At 44.8% G+C, this 23,631-nt stretch overlaps 1 protein-coding gene across 5 annotated transcripts in view; it reads left to right on the top strand.

Moving 5' to 3' along the window:
- LOC106593267 (adhesion G protein-coupled receptor L1) overlaps positions 1-23,631 on the top strand; it is a 65,288-nt gene that overhangs the window by 37,143 nt on the left and 4,514 nt on the right. For all 5 annotated transcript variants that reach the window (XM_045709907.1, XM_045709905.1, XM_045709906.1 and 2 more), the window contains 17 exons: positions 7,998-8,109; positions 8,568-8,720; positions 10,317-10,662; positions 10,765-11,061; positions 11,520-11,623; positions 12,090-12,275; positions 13,844-13,882; positions 14,982-15,162; positions 15,354-15,476; positions 17,876-18,084; positions 18,255-18,446; positions 18,822-19,031; positions 20,090-20,310; positions 20,522-20,588; positions 20,671-20,762; positions 21,898-22,066; positions 23,066-23,221. In XM_045709907.1, the coding sequence (XP_045565863.1) occupies positions 7,998-8,109; positions 8,568-8,720; positions 10,317-10,662; positions 10,765-11,061; positions 11,520-11,623; positions 12,090-12,275; positions 13,844-13,882; positions 14,982-15,162; positions 15,354-15,476; positions 17,876-18,084; positions 18,255-18,446; positions 18,822-19,031; positions 20,090-20,310; positions 20,522-20,588; positions 20,671-20,762; positions 21,898-22,066; positions 23,066-23,221 (2,857 nt within the window). The remainder of the gene's footprint in view (positions 1-7,997; positions 8,110-8,567; positions 8,721-10,316; positions 10,663-10,764; positions 11,062-11,519; positions 11,624-12,089; positions 12,276-13,843; positions 13,883-14,981; positions 15,163-15,353; positions 15,477-17,875; positions 18,085-18,254; positions 18,447-18,821; positions 19,032-20,089; positions 20,311-20,521; positions 20,589-20,670; positions 20,763-21,897; positions 22,067-23,065; positions 23,222-23,631) is intronic.

Below are 23,631 nucleotides of genomic sequence, written 5' to 3'. Positions count from 1 at the left end.
ATTTGGACAGGGACAATGTACCACAATACCAGTTTATTTGGACAGGGACAATGACCACAATACCAGTTTATTTGGAAAGGGACAATGTACAACAATACCAGTTTATTTGGAAAGGGACAATGTACCACAATACCAGTTTATTTGGACTGGGACAATGACCACAATACCAGTTTATTTGGACTGGGACAGTGACCACAATACCAGTTTATTTGGACTGGGTCTATGACCACAATACCAGTTTATTTGGACAGGGACAATGTACCACAATACCATTTTATTTGGAAAGGGACAATGTACCACAATACCAGTTTATTTGGACTGGGACAATGTACCACAATACCAGTTTATTTGGACAGGGACAGTGTACCACCATACCAGTTTATTTGGAAAGGGACAATGTACCCCAATACCAGTTTATTTGGACTGGGACAATGACCACAATACCAGTTTATTTAGACAGGGACAATGACCACAATACCAGTTTATTTGGACAGGGACAATGTACCACAATACCAGTTTATTTGGACTGGGACAATGACCACAATACCAGTGTATTTGGACTGGGACAATGTAACACAATAACAGTTTATTTGGACTGGGACAATGACCACAATACCAATATATTTGGACAGGGACAATGTACCTCAATACCAGTTTATTTGGACTGGGACAATGTAACACAATAACAGTTTATTTGGACTGGGACAATGACCACAATACCAGTATATTTGGACAGGGACAATGTACCACAATACCTGTTTATTTGGACAGGGACAATGTACCACAATACCAGTTTATTTGGACAGGGACAATGACCACAATACCAGTTTATTTGGAAAGGGACAATGTACCACAATACCAGTTTATTTGGACTGGGACAATGACCACAATACCAGTTTATTTGGACTGGGACAATGTACCACAATACCAGTTTATTTGGAAAGGGACAATGTACCACAATACCAGTTTATTTGGACTGGGAAAATGACCACAATACCAGTTTATTTGGACAGGGACAATGACCACAATACCAGTTTATTTGGACTGGGACAATGTACCACAATACCAGTTTATTTGGACAGGGACAGTGTACCACCATACCAGTTTATTTGGAAAGGGACAATGTACCCCAATACCAGTTTATTTGGACTGGGACAATGACCACAATACCAGTTTATTTAGACAGGGACAATGACCACAATACCAGTTTATTTGGACAGGGACAATGTACCACAATACCAGTTTATTTGGACTGGGACAATGACCACAATACCAGTGTATTTGGACTGGGACAATGTAACACAATAACAGTTTATTTGGACTGGGACAATGACCACAATACCAGTATATTTGGACAGGGACAATGTACCTCAATACCAGTTTATTTGGACTGGGACAATGTAACACAATAACAGTTTATTTGGACTGGGACAATGACCACAATACCAGTATATTTGGACAGGGACAATGTACCACAATACCTGTTTATTTGGACAGGGACAATGTACCACAATACCAGTTTATTTGGACAGGGACAATGACCACAATACCAGTTTATTTGGAAAGGGACAATGTACAACAATACCAGTTTATTTGGAAAGGGACAATGTACCACAATACCAGTTTATTTGGACTGGGACAATGACCACAATACCAGTTTATTTGGACTGGGACAGTGACCACAATACCAGTTTATTTGGACTGGGTCTATTACCACAATACCAGTTTATTTGGACAGGGACAATGTACCACAATACCATTTTATTTGGAAAGGGACAATGTACCACAATACCAGTTTATTTGGACTGGGACAATGTACCACAATACCAGTTTATTTGGACAGGGACAGTGTACCACCATACCAGTTTATTTGGAAAGGGACAATGTACCCCAATACCAGTTTATTTGGACTGGGACAATGACCACAATACCAGTTTATTTAGACAGGGACAATGACCACAATACCAGTTTATTTGGACAGGGACAATGTACCACAATACCAGTTTATTTGGACTGGGACAATGACCACAATACCATTGTATTTGGACTGGGACAATGTAACACAATAACAGTTTATTTGGACTGGGACAATGACCACAATACCAGTATATTTGGACAGGGACAATGTACCTCAATACCAGTTTATTTGGACTGGGACAATGTAACACAATAACAGTTTATTTGGACTGGGACAATGACCACAATACCAGTATATTTGGACAGGGACAATGTACCACAATACCTGTTTATTTGGACAGGGACAATGTACCACAATACCAGTTTATTTGGACAGGGACAATGACCACAATACCAGTTTATTTGGAAAGGGACAATGTACCACAATACCAGTTTATTTGGACTGGGACAATGACCACAATACCAGTTTATTTGGACTGGGACAATGTACCACAATACCAGTTTATTTGGACAGGGACAATGTACCACAATACCAGTTTATTTGGACTGGGAAAATGACCACAATACCAGTTTATTTGGACAGGGACAATGACCACAATACCAGTTTATTTGGACAGGGGCAATGTACCACAATACCAGTTTATTTGGACTGGGGCAATGACCACAATACCAGTTTATTTGGACTGGGACAATGTACCACAATACCAGTTTATTTGGACTGGGACAGTGACCACAATACTAGTTTATTTGGACTGGGACAATGACCACAATACCAGTTTATTTGGACAGGGACAATGTACCCCAATACCAGTTTATTTGGACTGGGACAATGACCACAATACCAGTTTATTTAGGCAGGGACAATGACCACAATACCAGTTTATTTGGACTGGGACAGTGACCACAATACCAGTTTATTTGGACTGGGACAATGTACCACAATACCAGTTTATTTGGACTGGGACATGTGACCACAATACCAGTTTATTTGGAAAGGGACAATGACCACAATACCAGTTTATTTGGACAGGGACAATGTACCACAATACCAGTTTATTTGGACAGGGACAGTGTTCCACCATACCAGTTTATTTGGAAAGGGACAATGTACCCCAATACCAGTTTATTTGGACTGGGACAATGACCACAATACCAGTTTATTTAGACAGGGACAATGACCACAATACCAGTTTATTTGTATAGGGACAATGTACCACAATACCAGTTTATTTGGACTGGGACAATGACCACAATACCAGTGTATTTGGACTGGGACAATGTAACACAATAACAGTTTATTTGGACTGGGACAATGACCACAATACCAGTATATTTGGACAGGGACAATGTACCTCAATACCAGTTTATTTGGACTGGGACAATGTAACACAATAACAGTTTATTTGGACTGGGACAATGACCACAATACCAGTATATTTGGACAGGGACAATGTACCACAATACCTGTTTATTTGGACAGGGACAATGTACCACAATACCAGTTTATTTGGACAGGGACAATGACCACAATACCAGTTTATTTGGAAAGGGACAATGTACAACAATACCAGTTTATTTGGAAAGGGACAATGTACCACAATACCAGTTTATTTGGACTGGGACAATGACCACAATACCAGTTTATTTGGACTGGGACAGTGACCACAATACCAGTTTATTTGGACTGGGTCTATGACCACAATACCAGTTTATTTGGACAGGGACAATGTACCACAATACCATTTTATTTGGAAAGGGACAATGTACCACAATACCAGTTTATTTGGACTGGGACAATGTACCACAATACCAGTTTATTTGGACAGGGACAGTGTACCACCATACCAGTTTATTTGGAAAGGGACAATGTACCCCAATACCAGTTTATTTGGACTGGGACAATGACCACAATACCAGTTTATTTAGACAGGGACAATGACCACAATACCAGTTTATTTGGACAGGGACAATGTACCACAATACCAGTTTATTTGGACTGGGACAATGACCACAATACCAGTGTATTTGGACTGGGACAATGTAACACAATAACAGTTTATTTGGACTGGGACAATGACCACAATACCAATATATTTGGACAGGGACAATGTACCTCAATACCAGTTTATTTGGACTGGGACAATGTAACACAATAACAGTTTATTTGGACTGGGACAATGACCACAATACCAGTATATTTGGACAGGGACAATGTACCACAATACCTGTTTATTTGGACAGGGACAATGTACCACAATACCAGTTTATTTGGACAGGGACAATGACCACAATACCAGTTTATTTGGAAAGGGACAATGTACCACAATACCAGTTTATTTGGACTGGGACAATGACCACAATACCAGTTTATTTGGACTGGGACAATGTACCACAATACCAGTTTATTTGGAAAGGGACAATGTACCACAATACCAGTTTATTTGGACTGGGAAAATGACCACAATACCAGTTTATTTGGACAGGGACAATGACCACAATACCAGTTTATTTGGACTGGGACAATGTACCACAATACCAGTTTATTTGGACAGGGACAGTGTACCACCATACCAGTTTATTTGGAAAGGGACAATGTACCCCAATACCAGTTTATTTGGACTGGGACAATGACCACAATACCAGTTTATTTAGACAGGGACAATGACCACAATACCAGTTTATTTGGACAGGGACAATGTACCACAATACCAGTTTATTTGGACTGGGACAATGACCACAATACCAGTGTATTTGGACTGGGACAATGTAACACAATAACAGTTTATTTGGACTGGGACAATGACCACAATACCAGTATATTTGGACAGGGACAATGTACCTCAATACCAGTTTATTTGGACTGGGACAATGTAACACAATAACAGTTTATTTGGACTGGGACAATGACCACAATACCAGTATATTTGGACAGGGACAATGTACCACAATACCTGTTTATTTGGACAGGGACAATGTACCACAATACCAGTTTATTTGGACAGGGACAATGACCACAATACCAGTTTATTTGGAAAGGGACAATGTACAACAATACCAGTTTATTTGGAAAGGGACAATGTACCACAATACCAGTTTATTTGGACTGGGACAATGACCACAATACCAGTTTATTTGGACTGGGACAGTGACCACAATACCAGTTTATTTGGACTGGGTCTATTACCACAATACCAGTTTATTTGGACAGGGACAATGTACCACAATACCATTTTATTTGGAAAGGGACAATGTACCACAATACCAGTTTATTTGGACTGGGACAATGTACCACAATACCAGTTTATTTGGACAGGGACAGTGTACCACCATACCAGTTTATTTGGAAAGGGACAATGTACCCCAATACCAGTTTATTTGGACTGGGACAATGACCACAATACCAGTTTATTTAGACAGGGACAATGACCACAATACCAGTTTATTTGGACAGGGACAATGTACCACAATACCAGTTTATTTGGACTGGGACAATGACCACAATACCATTGTATTTGGACTGGGACAATGTAACACAATAACAGTTTATTTGGACTGGGACAATGACCACAATACCAGTATATTTGGACAGGGACAATGTACCTCAATACCAGTTTATTTGGACTGGGACAATGTAACACAATAACAGTTTATTTGGACTGGGACAATGACCACAATACCAGTATATTTGGACAGGGACAATGTACCACAATACCTGTTTATTTGGACAGGGACAATGTACCACAATACCAGTTTATTTGGACAGGGACAATGACCACAATACCAGTTTATTTGGAAAGGGACAATGTACCACAATACCAGTTTATTTGGACTGGGACAATGACCACAATACCAGTTTATTTGGACTGGGACAATGTACCACAATACCAGTTTATTTGGAAAGGGACAATGTACCACAATACCAGTTTATTTGGACTGGGAAAATGACCACAATACCAGTTTATTTGGACAGGGACAATGACCACAATACCAGTTTATTTGGACAGGGGCAATGTACCACAATACCAGTTTATTTGGACAGGGACAATGACCACAATACCAGTTTATTTGGACTGGGACAATGTACCACAATACCAGTTTATTTGGACTGGGACAGTGACCACAATACTAGTTTATTTGGACTGGGACAATGACCACAATACCAGTTTATTTGGACAGGGACAATGTACCCTAATACCAGTTTATTTGGACTGGGACAATGACCACAATACCAGTTTATTTAGGCAGGGACAATGACCACAATACCAGTTTATTTGGACTGGGACAATGACCACAATACCAGTTTATTTGGACTGGGACAATGTACCACAATACCAGTTTATTTGGACTGGGACTGTGACCACAATACCAGTTTATTTGGACTGGGACAATGACCACAATACCAGTTTATTTGGACAGGGACAATGTACCACAATACCAGTTTATTTGGACAGGGACAATGTTCCACCATACCAGTTTATTTGGAAAGGGACAATGTACCCCAATACCAGTTTATTTGGACTGGGACAATGACCACAATACCAGTTTATTTGGACAGGGACAATGTACCACAATACCAGTTTATTTGGAAAGGAACAATGTACCCCAATACCAGTTTATTTGGACTGGGACAATGACCACAATACCAGTTTATTTGGACAGGGTCAATGACCACAATACCAGTTTATTTGGACTGGGACAATGTACCACAATACCAGTTTATTTGGATGAGGACAATGTACCCCAATACCTGTTTATTTGGAAAGGGACAATGTACCACAATACCAGTTTATTTGGAAAGGGACAATGTTCCACAATACCAGTTTATTCGGACTGGGAAACTGTACAACAATACCAGTTTATTTGGACAGGGACAATGTACCACAATACCAGTTTATTTGGACAGGGCCAATGTACCACAATACCAGTTTATTTTGACAGGGACAATGTACCACAATACCAGTTTATTTGGACAGGTACAATGACCACAATAGCAGTTTATTTGGACAGGGACAATGACCACAATACCAGTTTATTTGGACAGGGGCAATGTACCACAATACCAGTTTATTTGGACTGGGACAATGACCACAATACCAGTTTATTTGGACAGGGACAATGTACCCCAATACCAGTTTATTTGGACTGGGACAATGACCACAATACCAGTTTATTTAGGCAGGGACAATGACCACAATACCAGTTTATTTGGACAGGGACAATGTACCACAATACCAGTTTATTTGGACTGGGACAATGACCACAATACCAGTTTATTTGGACTGGGACAATGTACCACAATACCAGTTTATTTGGACTGGGACTGGGACCACAATACCAGTTTATTTGGACTGGGACAATGACCACAATACCAGTTTATTTGGACAGGGACAATGTACCACAATACCAGTTTATTTGGACAGGGACAATGTACCACCATACCAGTTTATTTGGAAAGGGACAATGTACCCCAATACCAGTTTATTTGGACAGGGACAATGACCACAATACCAGTTTATTTGGACAGGGACAATGTACCACAATACCAGTTTATTTGGAAAGGGACAATGTACCCCAATACCAGTTTATTTGGACTGGGACAATGACCACAATACCAGTTTATTTGGACAGGGACAATGACCACAATACCAGTTTATTTGGACTGGGACAATGTACCACAATACCAGTTTATTTGGATGAGGACAATGTACCCCAATACCAGTTTATTTGGACTGGGACAATGTACAACAATACCAGTTTATTTGGACAGGGACAATGTACCACAATACCAGTTTATTTGGACAGGGCCAATGTACCACAATACCAGTTTATTTTGACAGGGACAATGTACCACAATACCAGTTTATTTGGACTGGGACAATGACCACAATACCAGTTTATTTGGACATGTACAATGACCAACAATACCAGAAGTCTCAGAATACTGAGAAATTATGCATTGCACCAGATTTAGCTAACAGTTCATTTCCATCTATGTATGCTCTTCATCCTCTCTACGTCCTCTCTACATCCTCTTTATGTCCTCTCTACGTCATTCTTATGTCCTGTCTCTGTCCCGCCAGGCTGCCGAACCGCGTCGACGGTACAGGCTTCGTGGTCTATGATGGAGCCGTGTTCTACAACAAGGAACGCACACGCAACCTGGTCAAGTACGACCTCCGCACGCGCATTAAGGTGACCTTTACCTCTGACCTTTACCTGAGATCTGTATCACCTTACCCACCGCACCAGGGTTGAGGTCAATGCCATTTAAATCCCAGTCAATTCAGGAAGTACACTGAAATTCTGATGTCAAGTCTTCAATGCTTTTTGATGAGGAACATATGGAATTGGAATTTGGTTTACTTTCTGAATTGCCTGGAATTGACCCCAATCATTCGCAGACTAATGGTTTCTCCAGAAAATATGTATTTTAAATTAGATGTTTATTGTGTCAATTGATTTCTTATGTGTTGTGTATTTATGACAAATGTAAATACTTCAGCAGTGATTGATACGATGTAACGTCAACTTATTAAAATGTAAATAAACCCTTTCTCTCTCTCTCTCTCTCTCTCTCTCTCTCTCTCTCTCTCTCTCTCTCTCTCTCTCTCTCTCTCTCTCTCTCTCTCTCTCTCTATCTATCTATCAAGAGCGGTGAGGCGGTGGTGTTGAACGCTAATTACCACGACACTTCTCCGTATCGGTGGGGCGGGAAGAGCGACATCGACCTCGCTGTGGACGAGAACGGACTGTGGGTCATCTACTCAACTGAAGCCAACAATGGACGTATAGTTGTCAGTCAGGTGAGAGAGAAGGATGGATCGGAGGGAGGAATGGATTTTACCTAAATGTTTTTTTGTAATTTCTTTATCAAATAAATAAAATGTAGGGGGTAAATCAGCTGTAAAATTGCAGATATATTTTGGCTTCTACATATCTGTGGGAAGTAGAGGTGCTGAGAGGGCTGCAGAAACCTCTGAAAAATCTGAAAATTAATAATAATAATAAAAAATAAAGAATTTATTTGAAAAATACTTTTTTTCACAACAGTACACAGGGCCTTTACTAGAACTAGCAGACCGATATAGACATCGCTAGTGCAGGCAATTTTTCTTGTCAACATCTCTGCTTTGGCAAAAAGGTAGTTGTATAATTAGGAACAGAATCAGGATTCAATAGTTGGAATTGTAAGAGTTGTTGCCCTGCCTCTTTCTCTGTGATGTCATTCTAATGGTATCTAGAAAGAACAAAACGCTGTCCTCAAACATTTACATCAAATGGTGCAAAGTTATGGACAAAGGCACAAAACATCCACATCAAATTAAATAACATGGAAACAACCACTTTTTGTTCACGTATTCATTTACCATCCTTACAAACCACTTAATGTAAATGTACATGACTGTATTGTACAAAGGCAGGTCATCTAGGTTTATACCTGTAGACTTTCTTTCAGCCTGTAGAAAAACAATGACCACTACATTAATTGACTACATTGAGACGTCAAGTGGTTTGTGATGCCATGATGGTAGAGTTGGCTCTGTTGGTAGATCTTGGCACTTACAATGCTAGGGTGGTGGGTTTGGTTCCCGTAGGGGACCAGTACGAATGAAAATGTGTGCACTCACTACTGTAAGTTGCTCTAGATAAGAGTGTCTACTAAAATGGAAAAGGAATGAATCCATCACTTCAGTTTTCACATAGAAATGCGTTTCTAGAAACTGGAAAACATATATCAAGCAAGTGTTTCTATATTCCATAACTATAATCAGATTAACTGACTATACCCCAACCTGCTTCCAGCTGCTATAGGCTTCCATCAATGTAATTGTCTGCATCATTTCCAATCCCCCATATACATTTTTGGGTTAATATAAATATTTTAAATACATATATTTTTTAAATATATGTTCCTTTATTATCTACCTCTGACCCTACCACCCCTCCCCTAATTGTAGTAAACTAAAGGACAACATCACCTAGGCTTCTGCTTATACGTACTATGTACATTTCACGGACACAATATATTTTACTAAATGTTTTCAAATGAAACAATATACCTTGTTAAAGCTTTTAGAATTGACTTTCCCCCCCCCTCTCTCTCCTGTCTCCTCTCTCTCTCTCTCCTCTATTTCTCTTCTGTCTTGCTCTCTCTTCTCTTTCTCTCTCTCTCCTCTCTCCTCTCTTTCTCTCTTCACTCCTCTCTCTTCCCTCCTCTCTTTCCTCTCTCTCTCCTCTCTCCTCTCTTTCTCTCCCCTCCTCTCTCTCTCCCCTCCTCTCTTTCTCTCTCTCTCTCTCCTCTCTCTCTCTCTCTCTCTCTCTCTCTCTCTCTCTCTCTCTCTCTCTCTCTCTCTCTCTTTTCTCCCTCTCCTGCCCCTTCCATTTCTCCTCCCCTCCAGGTAAACCCTTACACCCTGCGTTTCGAGGGCACGTGGGCGACCAGCTTCGACAAGCGCGGGGCGAGCAACGCCTTCATGGCGTGCGGCGTGCTGTACGTGGTGCGCTCCGTCTTCCAAGACGACGAGGGACAGACAGACAGAGGAGGAGGAGGTGGAGGGGATATGGTGTTATATGCGTTTGACACCAGTAGAGGGCGAGAGGTGCCGGTCCAAATCCCCTTCCCTAACCCCTACCAGTACATATCATCTATAGACTACAACCCGCGGGACAACCAGCTGTATGTGTGGAATAACTACTACGTGCTGAGATACCCTCTGCAGTTCAGACCGCCCCAGCCTACCAAAGGTGTGTGTGACCGGGGGAAGGGCAGGGTGTGTGTGGAGGGCACTTTACTAACCAGAATGATAATATATTTTACCCCTCCCTCCCCCTGCCTCTCTCCTCCAGGTCCTCTCTCATCTCTAATGACTACAGTGAGGTCCTACACAGCCACCGTAGCGCTGACCCCAGTACGACCTTCAGCCTCCAATCCCATCGGGGTCATCAACCGGAGTCCGGACTTGCGGCCAATCACGGCCATGGTCCCGCTGACCCCCCGCCCCCCCCACCGTGCCCCCATCGCCCCGGGGGGGTCCCAGGGGGGGCAGGTTGGGGTGTGTGAGGGGAGGGTGACCAGAGGGGTACAGTGGCCCCCTACACCTAAAGGAGAGATGGTGGAGAGACCATGTCCCAAAGGATCACTGGGTGAGTGTGTGTGTGTGTGTGTGTGTGTGTGTGTGTGTGTGTGTGTGTGTGTGTGTGTGTGTGTGTGTGTGTGTGTGTGTGTGTGTGTGGGGTGTGGTAGTCTAGTGAGAAAGGGGGGAGAGAGGGAGGGGAGAGAGAGAGTAAAAGAGTGAGAGACAGAGAGAGAGTGTGAGAGAGAGAGAGAGAGAGAGAGAGGGGGTAGTGATACTGTAGAGTGAGAGCATGCTGAATGCAAATTAGGTTTTGATATCGGTCTCTCTCTCTCTTCCTCCCTTCCTCCACCCCTCTCTCCACTCACCCCTCATCCCTTTCTCCCACTCCCCCTCTCTCTCCCCACCCTCCTCCCTTCCTCCACCCCTCTCTCCACTCCCCCCTCCATCCCTTTCTCCCACTCCCCCTCTCTCTCCCCACCCTCCTCCCTCCCTCCATCCCTCCTCCCCCCCTCTTTCCCCCACCAGGTATAGCATCGTACCAGTGTGTGTTGTCCCCGGTAACCTGGAACTCCAGAGGGCCTGACCTCAGTAACTGTACCTCCCCCTGGGTCAGTCAGATAGCACAGAAGGTCAGTCACACACACAAACACAAGGAGGGAAGGACATGGACACACACACGGATGGACACGTGCGCTCACTCTTACGCAGGGACGCATGCATACTGTATGCACACACACACATGTACAGACACGCATGTAGAAGGACATGGATGGAAACACAGGTCGTCAATGGACAGCAGCACATAACTTTAACACCACATAACTTTAACACCACATAACTTTAACACCACATAACTTTAACACCACATAATTTTAACACCACATAACTTTAACACCACATAACTTTAACACCACATAACTTTAACATGACCATATGTTCCCCCCTCCCTCCCTCTCTACCCTCCTCCCCCGTTCCCCCTCTGCCCTCCTCCCCCGTTCACCCTCTACCCTCCCCCCCGTTCCCCCTCTACCCTCCTCCCCCGTTCCCCCTCTGCCCTCCTCCCTTGTCCCCCCTCCCTCCCCTCCTCCCTTCTAGATAAAGAGTGGGGAGAATGCAGCTAACATCGCTGGTGAGTTAGTAAACCTGACGAGGGGGCGGGTCTACGCCGGTGATGTCAGCATGTCAGTCAAACTTCTAGAGCAGCTGTTGGACATCCTGGATTCTCAGCTTCAGGCCCTACGACCAGCCAACAAGGAGTCTGCTGCACGCAACTACAACAAGGTACACACACACTACAACAAGGTACACACACACTACAACAAGGTACACACACACTACAACAAGGTACACACACACTACAACAAGGTACACACACACCACAACAAGGTACACACACACTACAACAAGGTACATACACACTACAACAAGATACACACACGCACTACATCAAGGTACACAAACACTCACTACAACAAGGTACACACACACGCACTACAACAAGGTACACACACACGCACTACAACAAGGTACACACACACGCACTACAACAAGGTACACACACACTACAACAAGGTACACACACACCCACTACAACAAGGTACACACACACTACAACAAGGTACAAACACATTACAACAAGGTACACACACATTACAACAAGGTACACACACACTACAACAAGGTACACACACACGCACTACAACAATGTACACACACGCACTACAACAAGGTACACACACACGCACTACAACAAGGTACACACACACACTACAACAAGGTACACACACACTACAACAAGGTACACACACACACACTACAACAAGGTACACACACACACACTACAACAAGGTACACACACACTACAACAAGGTACACACAATCAAAACACTACAACAAGGTACACACGCACACTACAACAAGGTACACACACACACACACTACAACAAGGTACACACACACACACTACAACAAGGTACACACATACACATTACAACAAGGTACACACACACACACTACAACAATGTGCACACTCACCCTACAACAAGGTACACACACGCTACAAGGTACGCACAAACAAAACACACTACAACAAGGTACACACACACGCACTACAACAAGGTACACACACACTACAACAAGGTACAAACACATTACAACAAGGTACACACACATTACAACAAGGTACACACACACTACAACAAGGTACACACACACACGCACTACAACAATGTACACACACGCACTAAAACAAGGTACACACACACGCACTACAACAAGGTACACACACACACTACAACAAGGTACACACACACTACAACAAGGTACACACACACACTACAACAAGGTACACACACACACTACAACAAGGTACACACACACTACAACAAGGTACACACAATCAAAACACTACAACAAGGTACACACGCACACTACAACAAGGTACACACACACACACACTACAACAAGGTACACACATACACATTACAACAAGGTACACACACACACACACTACAACAATGTGCACACTCACCCTACAACAAGGTACACACACACGCTACAAGGTACGCACAAACAAAACACACTACAACAAGGTACACACACACTACAACAAGGTACTCACACATACACACTACAACAAGGTACACACACACGCTACAAGGTACACACAAACACAACACACTACAACAAGGTACACACACACACACACACACACACACACACTACAACAAGGTACTCACACACACACACACACACACATACACCTGTTGTCTTCTAGTGCATGTGACAAATAACATTTGATTTTATTTGTAGTAATTGTGTGACGCAAAGTGTGTTCCTGTCTACTTTAGTTGCAGAAGAGGGAACGCACCTGTAGAGCTTATGTCCAGGTAAACCACAACTCTCTACATATAGTATATTTACTATAGTATATTTAGTATAGTATATTCTGTATAGTATATTTAGTATAGTATCTTTAGTATAGTATCTTTAGTATAGTATCTTTAGTATGGTATATTTTGTATAGTATATTTAGTATAGTTTATTTTAAGTATAGTATATTTAGTATAGTATATGTAGTATTGTATATGTAGTATAGTATATGTAGTATGTATATTTAGTATAGTATATTCAGTATATTTAGTATAGAATCTTTAGTATAGTATATTTAGTATAGTTTATTTAGTACAGTATATTTAGTATTGTATTTCTAGTATCTTTAGTATAGTATGTTTAGTATTGTATATTTTGTATAGTATATTTAGTATTGTATATTTAGTATAGTATATTTAGTATAGTTTATTTTAAGTATAGTATGTTTAGTATAGTATATTTAGTATTGTATATTTATTATAGTAGATTTAGTAGATTTAGTATAGAATCTTTAGTATAGTATATTTAGTATAGTTTATTTAGTACAGTATATTTAGTATTGTATTTCTAGTATCTTTAGTATAGTATATTTAGTATTGTATATTTAGTATAGTATATTTAGTATTGTATATTTAGGGTATTATCATTAGTGTAGTATATTTAGTATTGTATATTTAGTATTGTATATTTAGTATTGTATGTTCAGTATAGTATCTTTCATATTGTATATTTAGTATAGTATATTTAGTATAGTATCTTTTGTATTGTATATTTAGTATAGTATCTTTAGTATTGTATATTTAGTATAGTATATGTGTGTGTGATATATCTCTGGTCCGGACAGGTGACTGGTTCATGAGGCTTTATATGATACTGTCTATAGAGTAGTCTATATCATATAGTCTATAGAGTACATAGTCTATAGAGTACATCTATAGAGTACATAGTATATACATACAGTACCAGTCAAAAGTTGTGACCTTTGGACCAACTCATTCAAGGGTTTTTCTACATTTTAGAATAATAGTGAAGACATCAGAACTATGAAATAACACATGTAGTAACCATAAAGAATATATATATATATGTGTGTGTGTGTGTGTGTGTCTCTGACAGGCGGTGGTTCAGGTAGTTGATAACCTGTTGGGTCCTGAAGCTCTAGTCTCCTGGGCTGATATGAGGACCACTGACCAATCACGCTCTGCCTCCCTGCTATTGGACGCCATGGAAAAAGGAGCCTTTCTATTGGCTAACAACATCTACGAGGGGCGGTTCAGCGACAGAGCGCCCAATGTCGGTAAGTTTGGCGAGTTTGTGTGTGTGTGTGTTTTAGCAATCTGTTCAGTTTGAAGTGTAAAAACGTCCCTCTCTGTTTCTCTTTCACGTGTGTGTGCGCGTGCGTGTGCGTGTGTGTCTGTATGTGTGTGTGTGTGCGTGCATGTGTGTATGTGTCTGTGTGTGCATGCGCGTGTGTGTGTGTGTGTGTAGATCTGGAGGTGTATGTATTGAACACAGAGGCAGACCTACAGGACCTGACGTTCCCTCACTCCTATGACAGTGACAGTGTTCTACAGCTCTCAACAGCTACTCTACAGCAGTACAGCAGCAATGGTCAGTCACACACACACATATACACGCACACACACAAACACACACGCGCACACACACGTGCACAAACATGCGCACACACACGCACGCCCACAGACAGACACACACACACACGATAGTTCTATCTCTCCTCCTCTCTCCATCTCTAGGTCAGGTGAAGATAGTTCTATCTCTCCTCCTCTCTCCATCTCTATGTCAGGTGAAGATAGTTCTCTCCTCCTCTCTCCATCTCTAGGTCAGGTGAAGATAGTTCTCTCCTCCTCTCTCCATCTCTAGGTCAGGTGAAGATAGTTCTCTCCTCCTCTCTCCATCTCTAGGTCAGGTGAAGATAGTTCTATCTCTCCTCCTCTCTCCATCTCTAGGTCAGGTGAAGATAGTTCTATCTCTCCTCCTCTCTCCATCTCTAGGTCAGGTGAAGATAGTTCTATCTCTCCTCCTCTCTCCATCTCTAGGTCAGGTGAAGATAGTTATCTCTCCTCCTCTCTCCATCTCTAGGTCAGGTGAAGATAGTTCTATCTCTCCTCCTCTCTCCATCTCTAGGTCAGGTGAAGATAGTTCTATCTCACTCCTCTCTCCATCTCTAGGTCAGGTGAAGATAGTTCTATCTCTCCTCCTCTCTCCATCTCTAGGTCAGGTGAAGATAGTTCTCTCCTCCTCTCTCCATCTCTAGGTCAGGTGAAGATAGTTCTCTCCTCCTCTCTCCATCTCTAGGTCAGGTGAAGATAGTTCTCTCCTCCTCTCTCCATCTCTAGGTCAGGTGAAGATAGTTCTATCTCTCCTCCTCTCTCCATCTCTAGGTCAGGTGAAGATAGTCTATCTCTCCTCCTCTCTCCATCTCTAGGTCAGGTGAAGATAGTTCTCTCCTCTCTCCATCTCTAGGTCAGGTGAAGATAGTTATATCTCTCCATCTCTAGGTCAGGTGAAGATAGTTCTATCTCTCCTCCTCTCTCCATCTCTAGATCAGGTGAAGATAGTTCTCTCCTCCTCTCTCCATCTCTAGGCCAGGTGAAGATAGTTCTATCTCTCCATCTCCAGGTCAGGTAAAGATAGTTCTCTCATCCTCTCTCCATCTCTAGGTCAGGTGAAGATGGTTCTCTCCTCCTCTCTCCATCTCTAGGTCAGGTGAAAATAGTTCTATCTCTCCTCTCTCCATCTCTAGGCCAGGTGAAGATAGTTCTCTCCTCCCCTCATCATCTCTAGGTCAGGTGAAGATAGTTCTATCTCTCCTCCTCTCTCCATCTCTAGGTCAGGTGAAGATAGTTCTATCTCTCCTCCTCTCTCCATCTCTAGGCCAGGTGAAGATAGTTCTCTCCTCCTCTCTCCATCTCTAGGTCAGGTGAAGATAGTTCTCTCTTCCTCTCTCCATCTCTAGGCCAGGTGAAGATAGTTCTCTCCTCCTCTCTCCATCTCTAGGTCAGGTGAAGATAGTTCTATCTCTCCTCCTCTCTCCGTCTCTAGGTCAGGTGAAGATAGTTCTCTCCTCCTCTCTCCATCTCTAGGTCAGGTGAAGATAGTTCTCTCCTCCTCTCTCCATCTCTAGGTCAGGTGAAGATAGTTCTCTCCTCCTCTCTCCATCTCTAGGCCAGGTGAAGATAGTTCTATCTCTCTATAAGAACCTTGGATCCTTCCTGACCACTAACAACTCCTCGTTGAGGTTGCATGTGTGTCTCCTCTCTCCATCTCTAGGCCAGGTGAAGATAGTTCTCTCCTCCTCTCTCCATCTCTAGGCCAGGTGAAGATAGTTCTCTCCTCCTCTCTCCATCTATAGGCCAGGTGAAGATAGTTCTCTCCTCCTCTCTCCATCTCTAGGCCAGGTAAAGATAGTTCTATCTCTCCTCCTCTCTCCATCTCTAGGTCAGGTGAAGATAGTTCTCTCCTCCTCTCTCCATCTCTAGGCCAGGTGAGAGATAGGTCTCTCCTCCTCTCTCCATCTCTAGGTCAGGTGAAGATAGTTCTATCTCTCCTCCTCTCTCCATCTCTAGGTCAGGTGAAGATAGTTCTCTCCTCTCTCCATCTCTAGGCCAGGTGAAGATAGTTCTCTCCTCCTCTCTCCATCTCTAGGCCAGGTGAAGATAGTTCTATCTCTCCTCCTCTCTCCATCTCTAGGTCAGGTGAAGATAGTTCTCTCCTCCTCTCTCCATCTCTAGGTCAGGTGAAGATAGTTCTCTCCTCCTCTCTCCATCTCTAGGTCAGGTGAAGATAGTTCTATCTCTCCTCCTCTCTCCATCTCTAGGTCAGGTGAAGATAGTTCTATCTCTCCTCCTCTCTCCATCTCTAGGTCAGGTGAAGATAGTTCTATCTCTCCTCCTCTCTCCATCTCTAGGCCAGGTGAAGATAGTTCTCTCCTCCTCTCTCCATCTCTAGGCCAGGTGAAGATAGTTCTCTCCTCTCTCCATCTCTAGGTCAGGTGAAAATAGTTCTATCTCTCTATAAGAACCTTGGATCCTTCCTGACCACTAACAACTCCTCGTTGAGGTTGGAGGCGGGGTTTGTGAGTGGCGGTGGCAGGAGCTTGGCGGTGAATTCTCACGTGATCTCGGCTTCTGTCAACAAAGGTTCCAACCGAGTATTCCTCTCTGAACCGGTCGTCTTCACACTGCGACACCTACAGGTACGGGTGGGTGGGGGATTGTGTGTGTGTGTGTGTGTGTGTGTGTGTGTGTGTGTGTGTGTGTGTGTGTGTGTGTGTGTGTGTGTGTGTGTGTGTGTGTGTGTGTGTGTGTGTGTGTGTGTGTGTGTGTGTGTGTGTGTGTTCAACTCTGTGTGTTTATTTGTCTCCAGGTGGAGAACCACTTCAGCCCCAACTGTTCATTCTGGAACTCCACGGGGTCGGGGGGGTCACCATCGGGGTCATCGGGGGGTCGTTGGTCGTCCCAGGGATGTAAACGGATACACACCAACAATACACACACCACCTGCGCCTGTAACCATCTGTCAACCTATGCTGTCCTGATGACCTACCACCAACCTGCTGTAACTAACACACACACACACATACACACACACACACACACACACTCACACTCACACACACTCATACATACACACACACATGCATACACACACACATAGACACACACATTCACACTCATAATATACATACATACACACTCACTTTAATACCACATTTTGATGGTCATTGAAATGGATGCGTGTTAAAAACTCTCTATCTCTCCCTCCCTCCCTCCCTCCCTCCCTCTCTGTCTCTCTCTTTCTTTCTCTCTCTCTCCCTCCCTCCCCCTCCTCTCATCCCTCCACTCTTCCCTCCCTCGCTCCCCCTCTTCTCTTCCCTCGATATCTCCCTCCCTTCTCCCCCCCTCTCTCCCTCTCCTCCCCCCCTCTCTCCAGTCTGTAGATGGTCTACAAGAGGTTCTGGTCTACGTTGTGTCCTGGGTAGGTATAGCCGTAGCCCTGGTGTGCCTTGCAGCCTGCAGTACCTTACTGTGCTGCCAGGGGGCGCCACAGTCAGACCACAGCACCATACACAGGAATCTGTGGGGCAACCTCTTCATCACCGAACTGATCTTCCTCATTGGGGTGGATAAGACGCAGTACAGCGTGAGTAGAATCACACACACACATGCAAACACACACACACACATCTTTATATGTACATATTCGTATTCATCCCTTTACATTTGTGTGTATAAGGTAGTTGTTGTGAAATTGTTAGATCACTTGTCAGATATTACTGCATGGTCGGAACTAGAAGCACAAGCATTTCGCTACACTCGCATTAACATCTGCTCACCATGTGTATGTGACCAATAAAATGTGATTTGATTTGACATAGTTTTGTCACAACTTATGAGTGGACAAGACTCAGCACAGAGCTTTTAGTTCTTATGAGAGGACAAGACTCAGCACAGAGCTTTTAGTTCTTATGAGAGGACAAGACTCAGCACAGAGCTTTTAGTTCTTATGAGAGGACAAGACTCAGCACAGAGCTTTTAGTTCTTATGAGAGGACAAGACTCAGTACAGAGCTTTTAGTTCTTATGAGAGGACAAGACTCAGCACAGAGCTTTTAGTTCTTATGAGAGGACAAGACTCAGCACAGAGCTTTTAGTTCTTATGAGAGGACAAGACTCAGCACAGAGCTTTTAGTTCTTATGAGAGGACAAGACTCAGCACAGAGCTTTTAGTTCTTATGAGAGGACAAGACTCAGCACAGAGCTTTTAGTTCTTATGAGAGGACAAGACTCAGCACAGAGCTTTTAGTTCTTCTTGATCCAGTCAGTTAACTGAAATGTTCCTCAATGTTTCTTCAGGTATCGTTACTTCAGCAGTATGAATGGAGGGATTTTTGTCATGCCAATAAAGCATTTTGAATTGAATTGAATTCCCTCTCCTCCACCTCTCCCTCTCTCCTCCCCCTCTCCCTCTCTCCTCCCCCTCTCCACCTCTCCCTCTCTCCAACTCTCCCACCCTCCTCCCTCTCTCTTCCTCTTCCCCTCTCCTTTCCCCTCTCCTCCCTCTCTCTTCCTCTTCCCCTCTCCTCCTCTTCCCCTCTCCTCCCCCCTCCTCCTCTTCCACTCTCCTCCCCCTCTCCTCCCTCCCTCTCTCTTCCTCTTCCCCTCTCATCCCCCTCTCCTCCCTCTGTCCTCCCCTCTCTAGGTAGCGTGTCCAGTCTTTGCTGGTCTGCTCCATTTCTCCCTGCTCTCTGTGTTCTGTTGGTTATGCCTGGAGGCAGTGGAACTCTACTTACTGCAGGGGGAGCTCTTTGAAGGACGGACCTCTAGGAGGAAGTACTTCTATCTCTGCGGCTACTTCCTGCCAGGGGTGGTCGTGGCCGTCTCCGCCGCCATCGACTACAGGGGCTACGGCACCCGGACCGTGTAAGTGGCAGAGAGTGTGTGTGGTGGGGGGGAGGATGTGTGTGTGTGAGTATTGATTTGAAATCTCTGCTGTATTGTGTGTGTATGTCAAAACTTATACTGACTATGCTGTATTGTGTGTGTGTGTGTGTGTGTGTGCGTGTGCGTGCGTGCGTGCGTGTGTGTGTGTGTGCGCGTGTGCATGTGTGTGTGTGCGTGTGTGTGTGTGTAGGTGTTGGCTGCAGATGGACAACTACTTCATCTGGAGTTTCCTGGGTCCTGTATCTGTTATTATAATGGTGAGACAAACACACACACACTCTCACATGTGAGCACACACACACGACTTTGACCTCTCACCTCTGACCCTGTGACCCCCAGCTGAACCTGGTTGTCTTGGTGATGACTCTTCACAAGATGGTGCACAGCTCCTCCGCCCTCAAACCCGACTCCAGTCGTCACGACAACCTCAGGTGAGCCCCGCCCCCTGGCACAAATGTGACAGGCATGATTCGTTTTTTGTTTTTGGCAGGGAGGGACAGAGAGGCTCATGGGAAGGGGTAGAAACAGGAAGAAGTAACAGAGGACTCAGATAGTGGAAAATTAGAAGATGTGAGACTTATGAAAAGTTATGTCAAAATAACATGACAACGTCTTCTTCTGCTTCTTCCCTAACCCCCCACCTCCCTCTCTCTCTCTCCTCCCTTCCCCCCACCTCCCTCTCTCTCTCTCCTCCCTTCCCCCTACCTCCCTCTCTCTCTCTCCTCCCTTCCCTCCACCTCCCTCTCTCTCTCTCCTCCCTTCCCCCCACGTCCCTCTCTCTCTCTCCTCCCTTCCCCCACCTCCCTCTCTCTCTCTCCTCCCTAACCCCCTACCTCCCTCTCTCTCTCTCCTCCCTTCCCCCCACCTCCCTCTCTCTCTCTCCTCCCTTCCCCCCCACCTCCCTCTCTCTCTCTCCTCCCTTCCCCCCACCTCCCTCTCTCTCTCTCCTCCCTTCCCCCCACCTCCCTCTCTCTCTCTCTCTCCTCCCTTCCCCCCACCTCCCTCTCTCTCTCTCTCTCGCTCTCTCTCTCCTCCCTAACCCCCCACCTCCCTCTCTTTCTCTCTCTCTCTCTCCTCCCTTCCCCCCACCTCCCTCTCTCTCCTCCCTAACCCCCACCTCCCTCTCTCTCTCTCTCCTCCCTAACCCCCCCACCTCCCTCTCTCTCTCTCTCTCTCTCCTCCCTAACCCCCCACCTCCCTCTCTCTCTCCCCTAACCCTTCCCTCCCTCTCCTCCCTAACCCCCACCTCCCTCTCTCTCCTCCCTGACCCCCACCTCCCTCTCTCTCTCCCCTAACCCCTCCTCCCTCTTTCTCTCTTCCCTAACCCCACCTCTCCTCCCTAACCCCCACCTCCCTCTCTCTCCTCCCTAACCCCACCTCCCTCTCTCTCCTCCCTAACCCCCACCTCCCTCTCTCTCTCCTCCCTAACTTCCACCTCCCTCTCTCTCTCTCTCTCCTCCGTAACCCCCACCTCTCTCTCTCCTCCCTGCCTCTAAACTTCTCCCTCTCCTCTCTTCCTCCCTCTCCTTTCCTCTCTCCCTCTCCTCTCTTCATCCCTCTCTACAGAGCGTGGACTGTGGGTTCGCTCACCCTCCTCTTCCTCCTGGTGGTGACCTGGTCTCTGGGGCTCGTCTTCCTCTCATCTCCCTCTCTCCTCCTCTCCTACCTCTTCTCCTCCCTTAACACGGCCCAGGCTCTGCTCATCTCAATACTGTACTGTACACTCACTAGGAAGGTAGGTGGGGTCTCAATACTGTTCTGTACACTCACTAGGAAGGTAGGTGGGGTCTCAATACTGTTCTGTACACTGACTAGGAAGGTAGGTGGGGTCTCAATACTGTTCTGTACACTGACTAGGAAGGTAGGTGGGGTCTCAATACTGTTCTGTACACTCACTATGAAGGTAGGTGGGGTCTCAATACTGTACTGTACACTCACTATGAAGGTAAGTGGGGTCTCAATACTGTACTGTACACTCACTAGGAAGGTAGGTGGGGTCTCAATACTGTTGTGTACACTCACTAGGAAGGTAGGTGGGGTCTCAATACTGTTGTGTACACTCACTAGGAAGGTAGGTGGGGTCTCAATACTGTACTGTACACTCACTAGGAAGGTAGGTGGGGTCTCAATACTATACTTTACACTCACTTGGAAGGTAGGTGGGGTCTCAATACTGTTGTGTACACTCACTAGGAAGGTAGGTGGGGTCTCAATACTGTTGTGTACACTCACTAGGAAGGTAGGTGGGGTCTCAATACTGTTCTGTACACTCACTAGGAAGGTAGGTGGGGTCTCAATACTGTTCTGTACACTCACTAGGAAGGTAGGTGGGGTCTCAATACTGTTCTGTACACTCACTAGGAAGGTATGTGGGGTCTCAATACTGTCCTGTACACTCACTAGGAAGGTAGGTGGGGTCTCAATACTGTCCTGTACACTCACTAGGAAGGTAGGTGGGGTCTCAATACTGTGACTCACCAGGAAGAGGTGGGGTCTCCATACTGTGACTCACCAGGAAGAGGTGGGTCTCAGTACTGTGACTCACCAGGAAGAGGTGGGGTCTCCATACTGTGACTCACCAGGAAGAGGTGGGTCTCAATACTGTGACTCACCAGGAAGAGGTGGGGTCTCCATACTGTGACTCACCAGGAAGAGGTGGGGCTGATCATGTATTGTATTACATTTGATATTCCCTATGTGTTTCAGTATATATGGTGTCTTCCTGTTTGTCCAGGGCCATAAGGACTATGGGAAGTGTGTGCGTCACTCTCAGTGCTGTGACTGTTCCTCCACCTCCAGTTCACCTGGCTCTTTGAAGGGCGCCGCCCTACGGGCCAACAACCGCTACTGCAGTACCAACCAGACACGCAGGGCTACTGCTAACAGACAGGTACACACACACACACCCACACACACACAACGGCACGCAGGGCTACTGCTAACAGACAGGTACACACACACACACACACACACACACACACACAGACACACACACACACACACACACACACACACAACGGCATGCAGGGCTACTGCTAACAGACAGGTACACACACACACACACACACACACACACACACAACGGCACGCAGGGCTACTGCTAACAGACAGGTACACACACACACACACACACACACACACACACACACACACACACACACACACACACACACACACAACGGCACGCAGGGCTACTGCTAACAGACAGGTACACACACACACACACACACACACACACACACACACACACACACACACACACACACACACACACACAACGGCACGCAGGGCTACTGCTAA

The sequence above is a fragment of the Salmo salar genome, chromosome ssa02, assembly GCF_905237065.1.
Source record: "Salmo salar chromosome ssa02, Ssal_v3.1, whole genome shotgun sequence".
In the NCBI taxonomy this organism is placed as follows: Eukaryota; Metazoa; Chordata; class Actinopteri; order Salmoniformes; family Salmonidae; genus Salmo; species Salmo salar.
This window is presented reverse-complemented; position numbering and strand designations above follow the sequence as displayed.